Raw genomic sequence first — 14,886 nt, 5'->3', positions numbered from 1 at the left:
ATTCCCTGTAACTTTCCCCCCATTCTCTCTCCTCCTCCTCCCCACTGATAACCCTCCATGTGATCTCCATCTGTGATTCTGTTCCTCTTCTAGTTCTTTGCTTAGTTTGCTTTTGTTGTTTTTTTAGTTCAGTTGTTGATAGTTGTAAATTGTTGTCATTTTACTGCTCATAGTTTTGATCTTCTTCTTTTTCTTAGGTAAGTCCCTTTAACATTTCATATAATAAGGGCTTGGTGGTGATGAATTCCTCTAACTTGACTTTATCAAGGAAGACCTTTATCTGCCCTCCTACTCTAAATGAGCTTTGCTGGATAGAGTAATCTTGGATGTAGGTCCTTGCCTTTCATGACTTGGGATACTGCTTTCCAGTCCCTTACTGCCTGCAAGGTTTCTTTTGAGAAATCAGCTGATAGTCTTGTGGAAACTTCTTTGTAGGCAACTGTCTCCTTTTTTTACTGCTTTTAAGATTTTCTCCTTATCTTTAATCTTAGGTAATAGAATTATGATGTGCCTTGGTGTGTGCTTCTTTGGGTCCACTTCTTTGGGACTCTCTGAGCTTCCTGGACTTCCTGGAAATCTATTTCCTTCACTAGATTGGGGAAGTTCTCCTTCATTATTTTTTCAAATAAGTTTTCAATTTCTTGCTTTTCCTCTTCTCCTTCTGGCATTCCTATGATTCAGATGTTGGAACATTTAAAGTTGTTCCAGAGGTTCCTAAGTCTCTGCTCATTTTTTAAAAATTCTTGTTTCTTTATTCTGTTCCCGTTGAGTGTTTGTTTTTTCTTCTGTTCTAAATCTTTGATTTCAGTCCTAGTTTCCTTCCCTTCATTGTTGGTTCCCTATATATTTTTCTTTATTTCATTTTGTACAACTTTCACTTCTCCCTCTATTTTGTATCTGTATTTGATCCTTTCTGTGAGCATCCTGATTACCAGTGTTTTGAATTCTGCAACTGATAGGTTGGCTATCTCCTCATCACTTGGTTCTTTTTCTAAAGTTCTCATCTGTTCTTTCATTTGGGCCATATTTCTTTGTCTTGGCACACTTATAGGGCACCTGCGGTATTGTAAAGGGTAGAGCCTTAGGCATTCTCCAGGGTGGAGCAACCCATTTCACAGTGTTTTGGTGCTATATGTGGGGTAGGGGACAGAGAGTGAACAATGCTGCTTTCTCAGCTCTCATTCAGCTCTCAAGTAACTTCTCCCACTACGCATGAGCAAACTGGGCCCTTATAGTGGTGATTCCCACGTGGGTTTGCATACGTTCTAGGACCCTATGGGTCCTTCCAATGGATTCTCCTGTGAAACGGAATTTCTCCCATCACTGCAACCCCTACAGGTTTTTACAGCCAGAGGTTTTGAGGTTTTATTTTTCCATGCTGGAACCATGGTTTGCATGGTCTGTTTCACTCCCTAGTTGTTCCTCCCACTATATCTGCACATTAATATGGGACTGCCTGTTCTACCACCTGCCACCTTGCCCCCCTAGTTCACCAGCCACAGCCTTGCCACACATCCTCTCTGCCCCAGCTGTTTATCTCTGCCCCTCCTACCAGTCTGGATGAATGTTTCTTCTTTAACTCCTTGGTTGTCAGACTTCTATACAGTTTGATTTTATGGTAGTTCCTGTTGTTTTCATTTTTCAATTGGTTGTCCTTCTTCTGGTTGTGTGAGGAAACAAAGCTTATCTACCTACATCACCAAGCCTATTAACTATAACTTAAAGATAAAATTTTTTAACTCTTGAATTGCCCACATTATTTTCTGCTTTCTTAAGCTTAGGATTTTTAGTTTTAAGAGACTAATAGTAAGTGTCCTCTATAGTCAAACTCCTGTCGCATTAGAATTTTCAAGGGAACTTTAAAAATCTTCTGCCTAGGCCACATCCCAGACCTATTACATTAGAAACTCTTGGGACGAGACCCAGGCATCTGCAAACTTTTCTAGAGATTCCAACCTGCAGAGAAGTTTGAGAACCAGCGTCCTAGGACAGTGCCTCTCAAACTAATGTGCATGTGATATTGGTACCTTCTCTGCTCCTACCTAGATTTGGGGGAAGGTAGGTTATAGTGGGGGGAGGGCATTAGAGGTATTTAAAGAGAGCTAGATCCTGTTTGCTAGAGCTGGCTTTATCTTAGATCTTTGACTGTTGTCAGTTTGTCTGTGGGTAGCCTGGGCCATGCTAAGCTCAATAATTGGTCACCAGAATGGGAACCAAGGAATGGATGTAGGAAATTATTTTGAGTAGATTCTGTAATTACTACAAGATGTTTGGGGTGATTTTAGCTCTTTGCAAAGATAGAATCATAATAACACATCTACAACAGACAACTAAGTTATCCTGATATTCCCCTATGGTTCTATAAGCTACCGTATCATAATCAAATAAGTGGAGAAGGAAAGGACTTAATTTGAACCTTTAAGCTTTGAAGTGGGTGGTTAGAATGAGGAATAATATTATGGATGTGGTCTAAAATTGATCTCCTCTGGGAATTTATGTATTCCTTTTGCAAGGAATAAGAAGTAACAGCTGTACCCACAAGTAGGGAGGCTCAAACAAGAGATGAAGGGATGATTTTATCCTGACTGTCATCACAGCCTGAGACAGAAAGGGCCTGTAATAGTCTGAGGAGAACTGCAGGGAAGCCTCCAGTTGGTAGCCAAAGCAGAAAGCCTCCTTCTTTCTGAACCTGTCCTTATTCTGGGCATACTTTCTTACTTCTTCTGGACTCTAAGCTGACTGAAATTTGGCAAACTTGGTGAGGAATTTTGAATCATCCTTTTCCTGATCAGGAACATGATAAAATGTAATGGACACATGGGGGGTTGTCCCACAGGGCAGAAGGCTTACTCCATAATGTGTTTGGAGGGTCCATATCAGGGACCCTTCATGTGTTTGTGGATGCACAGCTGATGAACATGACAAGGCTGCTGAAAGAGAGGTGATAACATCTGCATGGCAGCAAAGTTTTTACAAGAAATGATTGTGGTACTGGTATTTCTCAAGCCATGTGCTCAGGTCTTTGGAATACATGTGGTTTTTAAAAAACTAAACTAAAATTTTCTCATTGTATTTGCCATTACGTGAGCATCTCAGTAGTATGAGGTTACTTAACTCATGCTATGAACCTGGCCTTCTCTAAGAACTGCAGTCAAGCAGTGAGGGCTTACAGTCACACTGTCAACATTGGAACGTTTCAAGTAGATCCAATCTGGGGGAAGAGGTACAAAGAAACAAGAAGGCAGCTTGCAGAACTGTGTGGAACATCAGAGGTATAGTCGGCACAGAGAAGTTAGAAATGAAATTCCTTTAGTACTTGACAAATTCCAGAAACTGCTAGATGCCCTTTACCTCAAAGGGAGCCATTCTCTGTAGAACTGTGCTCCTGTTGTCTGAGTGCATCTCAACCCTCTGTGAAACTGTGTCCTAGGAACTCACTCTTGGGGTGACTAATTTTGTGTTTCTATTTTTCTAGCCTGGCATGGAGGTGGTACAGCTAGGAACTACTACAGAACAGTCCATTTGAGTGGTCAAACTGGGCTAGGTACTAGGGATGTATCCAGACAATACCATGCCTGTCCTATAGGTCCCATGTTACTATTGATGAGCTACTGAGAACTTCAGGGCACTGTAAGCCTGAAAGGCGTCACTAAGGGCTCAGTCTAAATCACTTCTGGAATCTCCTGATCTTTCATGTAGTTCCCTCCCAGATCCTCACCAGTTACTTCACATCCCACAGGTCAAGCGTGCCCCACAAATGAGCCAGAGTACTTGAAATCAGTGGTGTGGGTAACAGCTTTTATGCAACTTCCTCGGTCTCTAGAATCTCAGCATAGTCACACTTTGCTATCTTCTTCCAGCCATCCAAGGGTGACACTGTGGAATGACGAGGGCTCATACGAAAACTCCTCCAAGGCTTATTTATATACCTTGAAAGTAAATAGATTGACCTTTCCAGGATCTCTGTTCCCAACAGCAGTGGGATAGTTTCATCAGTCAGATAGTTTCCTTCTCATTCCCTTCAGACCCTGAAAAATTGGGTACTTGAGAACCATGGGCAGTGGTTCTCAAAAAGCAATCATTCCATCATTCATTCATTTCATAATTGTTTGTTGATAAATTACTATATGCTAGGCATTATTCTAAGGCAGGAAACTTAACCATAAATCATAGACATGATCCCACCCTCACAGAGCTCTCACCAGTGGGAAAGAAAGTGTAAGCAATCATAATACAGAAAGTAGAGAATGCTATGGGAGAACAGAGCATGGACACCTGATGTTTGGAAAGGAATGGGACTAGGGATGGTAACATGTATGCAAAAATGAGTTGGCATTTAGGGGTATGAGGAAGCAATGGGGAAAAGGGGGAAGAGCAAGAATCAGAATGGACCTGGACCTAGGTGAAATTTTGCTCACCAGATACTGTTCCAGACATTCCTTTATTACTACTTGTTCTATATGTTGGTGTTTCTATCTTTAAGCTTAAAGAAGCAGAATAACTCCTGAAACAATTAAATGAAATTCTGAATATAACAATAAACTTATATCTCAGATTTATTCCTGAAAAATCTAGAACCCAAATTGCCCTATGTTTTACATTCTGATGTTCCTGACCCACCCTCAAGGGGTACAAAGTCTTGGAAATGAGCTACTAAAACCTCTGTGCAATGAGAGCAATAATCTAATATTTCTCAGAGAGAAAAGTATGTGACATAGAAACTCTCTGAAGAAAATTCTACTCCTCTGCCCTCCCTTCCAACCTAGGTGATTATGGTAACAGGGGATCACCCTATTACAGCCAAGGCCATTGCTAAGGGTGTGGGCATCATCTCAGAAGGCGCCGTGACAGAAGAGGGCATTGCTGCCCAGCTCAAAGTCCCTGACAGTGAGATCAACAACAGGTGAGACCCCAAAAGAACTCAAGTCTGCCTTTTTTTTCTCTATCATCAGCCTGCCACACTCATATTCCACTTACTAAAGTTCTTGAAAAGTTCTTTGATAGGTAAGATGTGCAAGGTTTAAATACCATAAAATAAAATGTAATAGGAAAACTACCAAGTAGATTTTCAGAAACATGGAACAAAGAAAGGCAGAGAAAAGAAAGGAGTGGCTGGGAAAGTCTGGGAGAGGGTGGAATGTGTTAGTCTGGGGACGGTGAATGGTTGGGGACAAGTGAAGAGATTGGGTTGAAAGGAAAAACAGGGAGGTTATAGTAAAGGTTGGTTAGGGGGCACCTGGTGAATTCTCAACACACTGAACTAACCTTTTAAAATTTATTTTACTCAGGGAAGCCAAAGCCATTGTAGTGCATGGCTCAAAACTGAAGGATCTGAGCTCAGAACAGCTGGATAATATCCTTCAAAGCCACACAGAGATTGTGTTTGCTCGGACCTCCCCTCAGCAGAAGCTCATTATTGTAGAAGGATGTCAGAGGCTGGTAAGGGAGATCGAAGAGCCTTGGAAAATCTGGCAGAAAGCACACAGCATAGCCCTGGCCTAAACCAAGCAGAGGAATGTATGCTGGGCTAGAGTGTTGGGAACTGCTCTGCCTGGTTTCTGGAGTTTTAACTGCTCCCCATGGCTAAGGCTGAGTGAGCGACCTCCAGAATGTGAGCCACTAAGAAGACAAAGCTTCTCCCCAGCCCCCAATGCTTGGTTGGTTAGTCAAAGATGGGTAAGACCCCTCAGAGGAGGGGCAAACTAAGCCAGACATGATCACTTGGGAGGCCATCAAGGAAGGACCCCGGGGGCTGCAACAAAGAAGGAGTGATGGACCCTCACCCCCCAGCCATTCTGACATAGCCATAGTCCCCATTTCCATCTGGGAGAAGGGCTTCCTGGCTCTAATCCACTTAAGCCTAAAAACCTATGATGGGGAATGCAGAAAGAATATGTAAAATCCTGTGAAACCTGCTTTATTTAGAATGCTCTCATTTAAATGATAAGGGTCCAGGCAAGAAGTTCGTTCCTCAAAGTTTTATGGCTCTTTAGCTATCTGACCCTGACTGAGAATAAGCCCTCACAGTTCTTTGAATGCTATCTATTGTTTGATCCTTACCTATATTCTTGTGCAAACGAACCCAATAAAAGCCCCTTGAGGAAGGGGCTCTTGACCCTTCTCCCTTGAGGGCCACCTTTCCTCCCCCAGCAGATCATGTCTTGGTAGTTTCACTTTCATCCATGATGGACCGGGGGACTTTGTGGACAGAGTTGCCCCCACACTAGAGAAGATTCCAGAGATCATTTCATCATGAACCCCAGAGATGGGTATCAGTTTGAGGGCTCTCTGAGAGTTTTAATATCTCAGGAGAAGCAGAAGAAGGAAGGGTGAATGGGCCTAAATCAAGTATGATTACATAAAAAAACAAGGGATGATGAAATCAAACTGACTTTTGGGACTGGTCTTGAATCTGACAGTAATTATTTTAGTCCCTCTGTGCTTCTCTCAGGGAGCCATAGTGGCAGTGACAGGTGATGGCGTGAATGACTCCCCAGCACTGAAGAAGGCAGACATCGGCATTGCCATGGGCATTGCTGGCTCTGATGTCTCTAAGGAGGCAGCTGACATGATTCTGCTGGATGACAACTTTGCCTCTATTGTCACAGGCGTGGAGGAGGGTGAGAAAGCAGAGTTTGGACTTGAATCCTAGACTCAGGTGGGAGTTGGTATGCAGTACTCTCATGCCTATTGCCCATCATTTAACCTTGATGATCCTGTGAAGACTGGGGGAAATTACTGTAAGACAAAAATTTGTAAATTGAGATTCAGCTGAAATTTGTAAATTAGAACATCACTATCAGAAGCACTTTTTTATTAAAGTCCAGATTATTTAGAGAGACTGGGACTCCCTAAATTGTATCTTTATTCTTCTCTCATGGAGATTCAAGCAGGTCCACAGTAAATTCCAAGACATGACATAACCCTGGTGCTACTTCATACTCCATAATCTAAGAAGGGCCTCCCAGAAATTTGTTCCCTGAAAATGATGTTGATATATCAAGATTGGTTGGAGCCTGATTTATAAATTGATTGCATGAATGAGCCAAAATTATCACACCCTTTTGCAGAGAATTCTAAATACAACATCCCCTGGTAAACAGAATTCCAGAAATCTGCATCCCAAGCTCCCTACTTTCTGCCTAGAGTTATTTTATTAAAACCTATACAATCCACACAATAGTAATAGAATATCATTTCATTGAGATCTCATATGATCCAGACACTGCTCAGTATTTTGTATCCACTGAATTCAATGCATTTTTTGAGCACCAACTATGTACCAGGTACTATTCTAGATGTTGGGGATGCAACAGTGGGAAATAAAATGACACACATATCCCTGTCTTCATGTTGTTTAATTGTTAGTGGAACAAGACTGATAATAAAGTAAATTGCATAGGATATTTAGAAGAAGATAAATGCAATGGAAAAAATAAAGCAAGGAGTGCAGGGAGAGATTACATTTCCTGAAAGAGTCATCAGGGAAGGAATCAAGCCATCATGCAAGGCAGGAAGAATGAAGTTCACAGCCAGTTATGGCTGAAAATGGGATTGGAACCCAAGCCCAGGTTCCTTCCATTTTAGCCTTAATCTTGGCTTCTATATTGGCATTTATAAACATCTCTAAGTATTAACTGGGCCCAACACTATTTAATTTTCAGAGATCAGGTGACGTTAGCCATGTTGAATACAAGAACAGATATGGTATGCTAATAAATCCTGGCTCTAATTAAGAGTCACACAGTTTAGGCACAACACTGGGACCCCAGAGGCCTAGGACCTCCAGACCCTTTCATAGACATGATACTGCTTTGTAGTGTTGTCACTGTCCAGGATCTGGTTTGTGGGAGTTGCATCCTCTCTATGCTTCTCACAGAAGTTTAACCATTCTTCCCAGGCCGCCTCATCTTTGACAACCTGAAGAAATCTATTGCATATACCCTGACCAGTAACATCCCAGAGATTACCCCCTTCCTGCTCTTCATCATCCTCAGCATCCCCCTACCTCTAGGCACCATAACCATCCTCTGCATTGACCTGGGCACTGACATGGTAAGGGCCAAACTGGGACCCAGCTCATGGAACCCAACTCCTGTGAAATGGGCTGAATAGTAAGAAGGATCTGCGTCCAAAGAGAGGGACAGAGCTTGAGTTACTTTGAGTTTCTCCCTCTATTCTTCAGATCCCTGCTATCTCCTTGGCTTATGAGTCAGCTGAAAGTGACATAATGAAGAGGGCTCCACGGAATCCAAAGACTGATAATCTGGTGAACTACCGTCTCATTGGCATGGCCTATGGACAAATTGGTGCGGTCAGAGGAATGGGGGTGCTGGTGAAGGGAGTGGGGAGTGGTTTCATCTGTCTAGTCATTGGAGCAATCTTGGTTTTGAAGTCAGGAAGATATTTTATTAACAACAAACTATGTTAGGCCCCAGGAACATAAAGAACCATTGGTCTGTGATGTGTCCTTAACATAAAGTCCAGTCAGAAAAAAACAAACATACATAAAATGATAGTATCTTTCCAAGTGGCAAATAATGAGTATAGACAGGAGTACAAAAGCAGGCAGGCTTACCAATCATGAAGATTTTCAGAAGGCCTTATGGAGGAAACAGGACTTAAACCTGATATTGAAAGATAGGGCTTAGACTATCCAATGTATTGTTAAGTGTAGGGGTCAAGAGAGGAGAAATTCACATGGTCTGGTAGTTGAAGAGTAAACCAGTTTATTCCTGACAAAGCAGTAGTGGAAAATAAGGCTATAGACAACTGGGCCATTTTAAAAATACATTTGAGAGTCATTAGATATCTTTGTTCTTGAGTTGCCAGGTGTAGTTAGGGTGTTTAAAGGAACAGAATGAAAGATTGTCAGGGATGATATTGAGGACAGGGTAAACTATCCCAATATCCAGAGGAGGAAACACATAGGAAAAGTACATATTTTGGAGCCAGGCCTTTGTATGAATCCCAATTTCACCACTTACTACATGCATGACCCTGAACAATGACTGAATCTTCTTTTGTGCTTCAGTTTTCCCACTTACAAGACATGAATAACATAGTTTAGACTCGTCATGAGTACCAGTGTCCATGGGTATCTACACAGTGCACAGCTCTGTAGTTAGTAGGCTATTGCTGTGGAGCAGGCTTGGGGAACAGAGGTTTTGACTGAGGAAGAGGCAAGAGTCAGATAGGAGAGAAGTAAGGAGAGGAGGGGACTTGATGACTGTCCTTATGTCAGAAGAAATGGAAATGGAGTCCAGTACTCACTCACTGGGGTGAAGGAAGGAATCCCCCTGTCTAAGGTCCTTTCAGATGTTAAGATTACATAATTGAAAGATGACTCTGAGTTAGAGCTTAGGAATAAACATCAGAACATGGAGGCTAGTCCTACAGAAATGATGAGATCAGATCATTGCTAAAAGAGTTTTCAGCATTGCAGCCCCAATGACCACCTCTTTCAAGATCTGTCTTTTGAAGTCTTTCTCTGAACCACGTTCCTCTGTTCTGTGACTCTACCACTCATAGGGATGATTCAGGCTTTGGCTGGATTCTTTACCTACTTTGTAATCCTTGCTGAAAATGGTTTTAAGCCTATTGATCTGCTGGGCATCCGCCTCAACTGGGAAAATAGGTACTTCAATGATCTGGAGGACAGCTATGGACAGCAGTGGGTGAGTAAAAGGGGTAGGGTAGTAGACAGTGCCTAGTAAGTGTAAAGAAGTGAGTGACAAGGAAGAGTGAGTTTAGCAAATTTTTGAAGAGTGGGAGAAAGGAGGAAGAAGACAGAGTTGATGTCTTATCTCCAGTCCTATATGAGCATTCTAACATTTCACCTCAATTTCCAATCATGTCAGCAAATTTTCTTCTCTTTGTTTACAATGGTTTTCTTTGTGTTCATTTCTACTGTCTGTTATCTGTCCTTACCTTTCTGTATCTTTTGGCTTCCTTGGACCTGGAAGTCTTCTTTGCCATGTCAACTTCTGGGGTCTGATTTCTGTTTTTCTACCATCATTGCTTAGAATGGGTGCTGGCTCCCCTCTTTCCTGTTATGCTCTCTCCCTCAATGAGAGTTCAATTAATATAATTTTAAATCCCAAAACCTATTTTCTTTGTATATTCCTTGCTTTCTGTTCCAAAAGGTTTTTTTTTTCAGTTTTAGAGAGAGAGACATGGGTTTGTCGTTCCACTCATTTATGCATTCATTGGTTGACTCTCATATGTGCCCCGACTAGAAACTTAACCCACAACCCTGACATATTGAAATGGCACTCTAACCAACTGAGCTACCTGGTCAGGGATCATTCTGACATTTTAAACCTATAGGGTGCCTCTTGGTAGTAGTCTTTTCTAACACTCAGGATGAATGATACTCAAATTGGAGCACTCTAGTCAACATTATGTGTTTAAGAATGTTAGTAAGTAGTCCTAGTTGGTGTGCCTCAGTGGATTGAGCATTGGCCTATAAACCAGGGGGTCTCTGGTTCAATTCTCTGTCAGGGCACATGCCTGGGTTGCAGGCCAGGTCCCCAGTTGGGGACATGCAAGAGTCAACCAGTTGATGTTTCTCTCTCTCTCTTCCTCCCTCTTCCCCTCTCTTTAAAAATAAATAAATAAAATCTTAAAAAATGAAAAAATTAGTAAGTATGCTTTTTTTGTGTCTGTGAATACTTACCCCAAGTTCTAAGACAGTGGGAGATGTAACACAAGTTAATGCTAGAATCTTAATACCATAAAGAACACAAAGGCTACTGTCATCATTCTGTAAATGAGGAAACTAAGTCTGGAAAGATTTAATGACTTGCTCAAAGTTCCACCATGAATCCTAGAAGAACTGGACTAGAATTTTGGGCTGATTCATGCCCAGCACTTTACCACTTCACTGTAGTACCTTCAACCAAATGAATTGCAGGCTTCAAAAAAGTATGTTAAAATCTGGAGTGTTCAAAAGATGCCCCTCATACACATTTGACTTCTAGATGGTCCTCATGAGGCCATCAGATGTCAATGTTCCCAGCTGCCAACACTGCTCTAGGGTCCAGTGACAACCTGAGACCTCACTGTCCATATCATCTCAATACTGTCTCATGTTAGTGTTTTTTCAATCCCCACCAAAGGATATGTTTATTGATTTTATAGAAAAGAAAGGAGAGAGGAAAGCATTGATGTAAGAGAAACATTGATTTGTTGCCTCCTGTACATACCCCAACTAGGGATCAAACCCACAACCAAGAGATGCACCCTAAGCAGGAATTGAATCCACAACATTTTGGTACACAGGACACTGCTCCAACCAACTGAGCCACTGGCCAAGGTGGCCTTGTTAGTTTTATATCTTGATACCATCTCCCTGCTACCAAGATGCAGTTTGACATATATTCATTTATAATAAATTAAAGGTAATTAAAATTAATTTGAAGTAATATCAAATTACATCAAAGATATTATAAGGTATTGCAAAACAGGTTGACAACAATTGCCCTGAGTGTAAACTCCAGAAAGCCAGGGTCTGTGTCTCTTCCACAGTTGTGAGTTTCAGATAATTGAGTATAGAGCTGCCCACCCTGGAAGGAGTCTACATACTAGTAGAAGCAAAGATAGATCCTTACCTTCTAAATATTTCTCACCAATAATTCCACTGATCACCACTCATTTACTCATTTAGCAAATATTTCTTGAGCATATTCTATGTACCAGAAACTATTTTGGCCGTGGGGATATAGTAGTGAACAAAAATGCTCAAATTACTGCTCTTGTGGAGTTCAAATGCTAGCTAAAGACAGGTGGTAAGAAGGGGAAACAGATAATAACCTAACATAAAATATATTGGATCAGGTGGTGTTGGAATTGAGATCTGAGAGTCATTGTGATGGGAAGGTAAAGATAACAGTCAGAGAAAAAGGAATGATTGAAATTGAAATTACAGAGATACTGGAACTATTGGAAAGACACCATCTGCATTTTAACCATGGGAGCAGGCAGTCCAGGTGGGGAGTGGAGGACAGCAACATCACTGGAGGAAAAGGAAACCAAGGAACCATGAGATCTTCATATTGGAAGGATCACCAACATAGATATTTAAATCTCCAAAAAGGAGGACAGTAGTAGCATTGTTGAGTGACAGTGAGTTAGTAGCTAAAATCAAGTGGTGATGGGAGTTACTGGGGTGTCAGTAGCTGAATGCAGTGAAGGACATGGTGATAAGATCTAATACACACTAAGGAGCTGATTGGTCTAAGTTCAATAGTTGGCTTATCAAGTTTCAGCTTTCTAATTTACTTAAGTTTCTATATTACCCTCCAAGTATAACTTTGACCACATTCCATGATATGTAGTATCTAATTATTATTCAGTCCAAGTCCTATGTATTTTCAAATTATTTAATCTACAAGTTATTTGTGACCATGTTTTATTTTTTTAATTTTTTTATTGATTATGCTGTTACAGTTGTTCTATTCCCCCTTTCATTCCCCTCCACCCTACCCCCCCATCCCCACCATTACCCACCCTTTAGTTTATGACCATGTGTCTCAAGTCCTTTAGATTCTATATTTCCCATGCTATTCTTGCCCCCCTATCTATTTTCTATCTACTGTCTATGCTACTTATTTTCTGTACCTTCTCCCCCCTTCTCCTCCTCCCACTCCCCTGTTGCTAACCCTCCTTGAGATCTTCATTTCTATGTTTCCACTCCTGATCTAGCTGTCCTTTTAGTTTGCTTTTGTTTTAGGTGTGGTTGTTAATATCTGTGAGTTTGTTGTCCTTTCACTGTTCATGTTTCTTTAACTTCTTTTTCTTAGATAAGTCCCTTTAACATTTCATATAATAAGGGCTTGGTGATGATGAACTCCTTGAATTTGATCTTATCTGAGAAGCACTTTGTCTGTCCTTCCATTCTAAATGAAAGTTTTGCTGAATAGAGCAATCTTGGTTGTAGGTCTTTGGTTTTCATGACTTGGAATACCTCTTTCCAGCCCCTTCTTGCCTGTAAGGTCTCTTTTGAGAAATCCGCTGACAGTCTGATGGGGACTCCTTTGTAGGTAGGTGACTATCCCCTTAGCTCTTGCTGCTTCTAGGATTCTCTCCATTTTAATTTTGGCTAATGTAATTATGATGTGCCTTGGTGTGTTCCTTCTTGGGTCCAACTTCTTTGGGACTCTCTGAGCTTCCTGGATTTCCTGGAAGTCTATTTCCTTTGCCAGATTGGGGAAATTCTCCTTTATTATTTGTTCAAATAAGTTTTCCACTGGTGGCTGTGCCTTTCCCCCTTCTGGTACCCCTATAATCCGGATGTTGGAGCATTTAAAGATGTCCTGGAGGTTCCTAAGACTCTCCTCATTTCTTTGAATTCTTGCTTCTTGACTCTTTTCTGTTTGGCCATTATTTGCTTTCTTCTGGTCCACTCCATTGATTTGAGTCCCAGTTTCCTTTTCATTGCTATTGGTGTCCTGTGCAATTCCATTCATTTCAATTAGTTTCGCCTTCATATATTTGTCTAATTTTGGGTATAATCAACCAGTTCTGTGAGGATCCTGATGACCAGTGTTTTAAACTGTGCGTCTGAGAGTTTTGCTATTTCTTCATCACTTAGATCTATAGGTTCTGGGGCTTTGAGATCTTCCTGTGCCATTTTTGGTCTGTTCATGCCCTTTAAGTGTGAGAAGCAGCGCCTTGGACTCCCAGGTCGCTGGGTTATGACGCTGTATGTGGAGGTGGGGTCAGAGCAGGGAAATGGCGGATCTCTCCACTGCCGCTTGCCGCGGGACCTGCTGGGCTCTGGTCCAACTGCCCACTCCCTCGCCTGTCCACCCGCGCACAAATGTGCGTCCACAGTCAACACGCAGCACCGCTCTTCCGCTGTCTCCCCCGCGGTCGCTTGCCTGGTTGCTCGCTCAGTCGCTCACTAGGTCCAACCCTGCGCCTGGATTCCGCGCGCCTGAGTCCGTCTGACCGAGTCCTCCTGTGCAGCCCCGCTTCACCAGCTGCTGGTTTCGCCCCTTACCGGTCAGGCTGAAGAATTTGTTGTTAATGGACTTCCGAAAAGTTCAATTTTCTGTGTTCTGGCTGTGTTTTCTGTTGCTAATATTTAGTTGTCTCTAAACTTGGTTGTGTGAGAAGGCACGGCACATCCACTTATGCCTCCATCTTGGCGGAAGTCCATGTTTTATTTTTTTAAACACAGGCTTTTTCTCCAGTCTAATTTAGATGCACCTCTTTTGTGTTCCCACAATTCTCTGTGATTTCTCTCTTATAACCTACCTATTGTTCTCATATATTTATCTTCCCCACTAGACCCTAAGTTTCTTACATATAGAGTGTGAATAAAAAAGAATGACTAAACCTTTGCTGGGTTGCTCGGTTGGTTGGAGCATCCGAATGTTGCAAGTCAATTCCAGGTCAGGGAACATACTTAGGTTGCAGGTTCCATCCTGGGTTGGGACACATAAGGAAGCAACCTATCAATGTTTTCCTCTGATGTTTCTCACTCATTCTCTCTCTCTCTCCCCTTCCTCCCTCCTTTTCTCCCTCTTTCTCCAAATATCAATGAACATAGATTTTATTCCTTTTTTTTTGAGAGAGAGGGGAAGAGAAGGAGAAAAAGAGGGAGAGAAACATCAATGCATGGTTGCCTCTTGCATGCCCCCCCCCCACTGGGGCCTGGCTTGCAACCCAGGCATGTGTCCTGACTGGGAATCAAACTGGTGACCCTTTGGTTCACAGGCCAGCACTCAATCCACTGAGCCACACCAGCCAGGGCCTTGGGTGAGGATTTTTTTAAAAAATGAATGAGTGGAGGAATGCTGTCTCCTGTTTGGTACGACCCTTCAGGCATTCCTCTCCCTTCTGCATTCAGATTCTCCTCTGGCCCAGCATTCCTTACAA

The 14,886-nt window shown here is 42.0% G+C and overlaps 1 protein-coding gene across 1 annotated transcript in view; it reads left to right on the top strand.

Moving 5' to 3' along the window:
* The window catches only part of LOC119048473 (sodium/potassium-transporting ATPase subunit alpha-4), a 40,445-nt gene that overhangs the window by 19,997 nt on the left and 5,562 nt on the right, over positions 1 to 14,886 (top strand). Inside the window, exons 13-18 of the mRNA XM_037144092.2 lie at positions 4,767 to 4,903; positions 5,289 to 5,439; positions 6,452 to 6,620; positions 7,901 to 8,055; positions 8,186 to 8,309; positions 9,532 to 9,677. Coding sequence (XP_036999987.2) covers positions 4,767 to 4,903; positions 5,289 to 5,439; positions 6,452 to 6,620; positions 7,901 to 8,055; positions 8,186 to 8,309; positions 9,532 to 9,677 — 882 coding nt within the window. The remainder of the gene's footprint in view (positions 1 to 4,766; positions 4,904 to 5,288; positions 5,440 to 6,451; positions 6,621 to 7,900; positions 8,056 to 8,185; positions 8,310 to 9,531; positions 9,678 to 14,886) is intronic.

The sequence above is a fragment of the Artibeus jamaicensis genome, unplaced genomic scaffold (genome assembly GCF_021234435.1).
Source record: "Artibeus jamaicensis isolate MK-2021 breed Jamaican fruit bat unplaced genomic scaffold, CSHL_Jam_final contig_475, whole genome shotgun sequence".
NCBI classification, from domain to species: Eukaryota; Metazoa; Chordata; class Mammalia; order Chiroptera; family Phyllostomidae; genus Artibeus; species Artibeus jamaicensis.
This window is presented reverse-complemented; position numbering and strand designations above follow the sequence as displayed.